We start from the raw sequence: 3,218 nt of genomic DNA, 5'->3' as shown, positions 1-3,218 counted from the left end.
CCCCTGAGCTACCAGCTGGGGACGCCTTGTGTGCAGTGGACGGACCTTGCACCCCCGTCTGCACTTCCGTCGTCCTGTGACGCCTTCCCTCTGTGGGTCTGTCCAGGTTTCCCCGTCCCAGGAGCCCACCCTGCTCCCGGGTGACCTCCATCTTAGTTCCTTTGTCTCTGCAAAGCTCCTGTTTGCAAATCAGCTCACATTGAAGGCCCGGGGGCTAGGATGGCAGCATGTCTTTGGGAGGGGACACAGTGCCACCTGTAAGGCCCCCCGGGGAGCCAACGCCAGTGTTTCCTTCCAGGACGAGGTCACCTTCGCGGACGTGGCCTTGAACTTCACCAAGGAGGAGTGGGCCCTGCTGGCCCCGGAGCAGAGGGACCTCTACCGTGACGTGATGCTGGAGAACCTCCGGAACCTGGCCTCCGTGGGTGAGGGGCCCCTCCTGTGCCCGGAGGGGAGGGGGGGGAGGGGATGGGGGCGGGCCCTCCCGGGTTCAGGAGGCAGCTGGAAGGGGCCCGGCTGGTGACCGTCCAGAGACACGGCTGCTGCCGGTAGGCCAGGTCGCCCCGGAGGAACTGGAAATCTGGTCTGCGATGATCAGAGACCGCGCTCTGCGTCCTCAGTCCTTGTCTTCTCGTACAAAAGCATTCAAGCAAGAGATAAATAGCAGCCACAGCTGGTGAGAACTTATTTGCGGGAAAGAAATGCACCCAGAGAGAGTCTATGTGGGGAGACTCAGACAGCCAAAAGCAAACCTAGGGGCCCGCTGAGGCCCTTCTGTTGGCAGGCAATGCTCTAACCACTGAGCAACACCAGCCAGGGCTGAAATCAATTAAAATATATATATATTTTTTTTTTTTCATTGATTTTTACAGAGAGGAAGGGAGATGGGACAGACAGTTAGAAACATTGATGAGAGAGAAACATTGATCAGCTTCCTCCTACATGCTCTTGCCTGGAATCGAACCTGGGAACCTTCAGTCCACAGGCCGACACTCTATCCACTGAGCCAAACTGGTTAGGGCTGAAATCAATTTTTTTTAAGCATGTTAGCCTGGCTAGTGTGGCTCAGTGGTTGAGAGTTGTCAGCCCATGAACTAGGACAGTGGTCGGCACACCACGGCTCTGTTGACTAATGAGTTTGCCGACCACTGTCCTAGTCTGCCCTTTACCTCTTTGCACACAATATGCCACAACTGCCTACTCCTCACAGCTGCCCACTACACGGTAACATTTAGCCTAGCCCACTGGTTGGCAAACTCATTAGGTTAACAGCGGTTTGCCATTCACTGAACTAGGAGGTCGTGGTTCAGTTCCCAGTCAGGGCACATGTCTGGGTTTTGAGCTGAATCCCCAGTAGGGGGCCTGCAGGAGGCAGCCCATCGATGTTTCTCTCACAGATGTGTCTACCCCTCTCTCTTCCTCTCTCTAAAGTCAATAAAAATAACTTGAACGCTTCTTAGGAAAGGAAAGAAGCCCGCACGGCCATTTACCTGTTCGACCCTCTCCAGCCCATCTTTACTTTCAACAAAGAGCGTAGCTTCTGCCAAAACCGGTGTGGCTCAGTGGATAGAGCGTCGGCCTGCGGACTGAAAGGTCCCAGGTTCGATTCCGTCAAGGGCATGTACCTTGGTTGCGGGCACATCCCCAGTGGGGAGCTTGCAACAGGCAGCTGACCGATGATTCTCTCTCATCGATGTGTCTAACTCTATCCCTCTCTCTTCCTCTCTGTAAAAAAATGAATAAAATATATATATTTTAAAAAAAAGAACTTAACTTCTGTGCCCTGTGTTTTAGGCAAGGTGATTGGACAGAAAACCAAAGACACAGCCCCCCAGCAGGACAGTCTTGCTAAGAACACACTTTGTGAAGCCAGCGGAGTGTGTTTGACAAGGGACAATCCCACATCAGGAGGAGTCCGCGCAGAGGAGCCGCACCGGCGGAGGGGGCCGGAGGCGGGGCGCGTGGCGGCTGCCCACGAGGGAGACGGCCGCCTGGTGCAGGTCCCTGAGGCCGGGGAGGACCCTGAACCCAGCTCAGAGTGGGTGCCGTCACAGGGAGACTCCCCAAGAAGACACACCCCTCCAAATACTTCCCCCCCAAATACTTCGGATCCACATTGCGCCTTCAGGAGGAATCGCAAAACCTCTGGGAACAGCCAGGACGACAGAGGACGGTGGCAGGGCATCCGGTCAGCTCCACGGGTGAGAACTCCGACAGGGCGGCCATCGGTCACACGGGCCAAGGATCGCAATCACGTGCTTCCTGCGCCTGATAAAGCATTTCGGGGGGTCCCTGTCTGCGAATGGGGCCTGCCGGGGAACGTCCTCCCGGAAGGCTGCGTCCTTGGGGCGCACGAGACTCGCGTTCAAGAGCAAGCGTTCAAGGCCGAGGAGCTTGCAAACATCCCCCGGGGGACCTCCACGCCCGCCGGGCAGGTGCAACCTGGCACAGCGCCGACCAAGACCCAGGATAATCACGGCGGGAAAAGCTTGGCCCGCGGTCCGCACGGTGCCGGGCCCCGCAGCAGCACGCAGATGGGAGAGAAAAACTACAAATGCCGGGATTGTGGGAAGTCCTACATTTACCGCGCCTTCTTCCTGAGACACCTGAGCCTCCACACCGGAGAGAAGCCCCACGTGTGCCAGGAATGCGGGCAAGCCTTCCGCCACTCCCTGCACCGCGACCGGCACGCCCGCAGGCACCTCGCGGAGAAGGCCCACGCGTGCGCGGAGTGCGGGAGGGCCTTCCACAAGGCCTGGAAGCTGGCCGTGCACACGAGGCTGCACACGGGAGAGAGGCCCTACCGGTGTGCGGAGTGCGGGCAGGGCTACACCAATAGCACGTCCCTCCGGTGCCACCTGAAGAAGCACCGCAGAGAGAGGCCGTGCTCGGAAGGACAGGGCCGTGCAGAAGGCTTTGCTTTTCTCAAAATCCTGAAAGAGCCCTGACCCGTGTGCCTCCGTGGATAGAGGCGTCGGTCTGCGGACTGAAGGGTCCCGGGTTCAATTCCGGTCAAGGGCACGCACCTTGGTTGCAGGCACATCCCTGGTGGGGGGTGTGCAGGAGGCGGCTGATCAGTGTTTCTCTCTCATCGATGTTTCTAACTCTCTCTCCCTCTCCATTCCTCTCAGTAAAAAGTCAATAAAATATATATATATATTTTTTTTAAATCCTGAATGAGTGGGGAGGACATATTGGAAGGGAGCTCAACAAGTTAA

The 3,218-nt window shown here is 57.1% G+C and overlaps 1 protein-coding gene across 1 annotated transcript; it reads left to right on the top strand.

The window, feature by feature from the left end:
• Positions 1–227: 227 nt before the first annotated feature.
• On the top strand, positions 228–2,948 carry ZNF114 (zinc finger protein 114). The gene is made up of 4 exons (XM_036432651.1): positions 228–257; positions 299–425; positions 1,909–2,038; positions 2,129–2,948. The coding sequence occupies exons 1-4, from the start codon at positions 228–230 to the stop codon at positions 2,946–2,948; spliced, it is 1,107 nt and encodes a 368-aa protein (XP_036288544.1).
• The last annotated feature ends 270 nt before the right edge of the window (positions 2,949–3,218 follow it).

This window comes from Pipistrellus kuhlii, unplaced genomic scaffold (genome assembly GCF_014108245.1).
Source record: "Pipistrellus kuhlii isolate mPipKuh1 unplaced genomic scaffold, mPipKuh1.p scaffold_m20_p_114, whole genome shotgun sequence".
Classification (NCBI taxonomy): Eukaryota; Metazoa; Chordata; class Mammalia; order Chiroptera; family Vespertilionidae; genus Pipistrellus; species Pipistrellus kuhlii.
The sequence above is the reverse complement of the archived record's forward strand: the minus strand, read 5'-3'. Positions and strand labels throughout refer to the sequence as shown.

Bases quoted from the DNA above. Each gene is read 5' to 3' on its own strand.
- ZNF114 (XM_036432651.1), top strand. From the start codon at position 228: ATGTCTTTGGGAGGGGACACAGTGCCACCT. The intron at 258-298 runs GTAAGGCCCCCC...GTTTCCTTCCAG, and splicing joins GAGGGGACACAGTGCCACCT to GACGAGGTCACCTTCGCGGA. The intron at 2,039-2,128 runs GTGGGTGCCGTC...TTGCGCCTTCAG, and splicing joins GACCCTGAACCCAGCTCAGA to GAGGAATCGCAAAACCTCTG.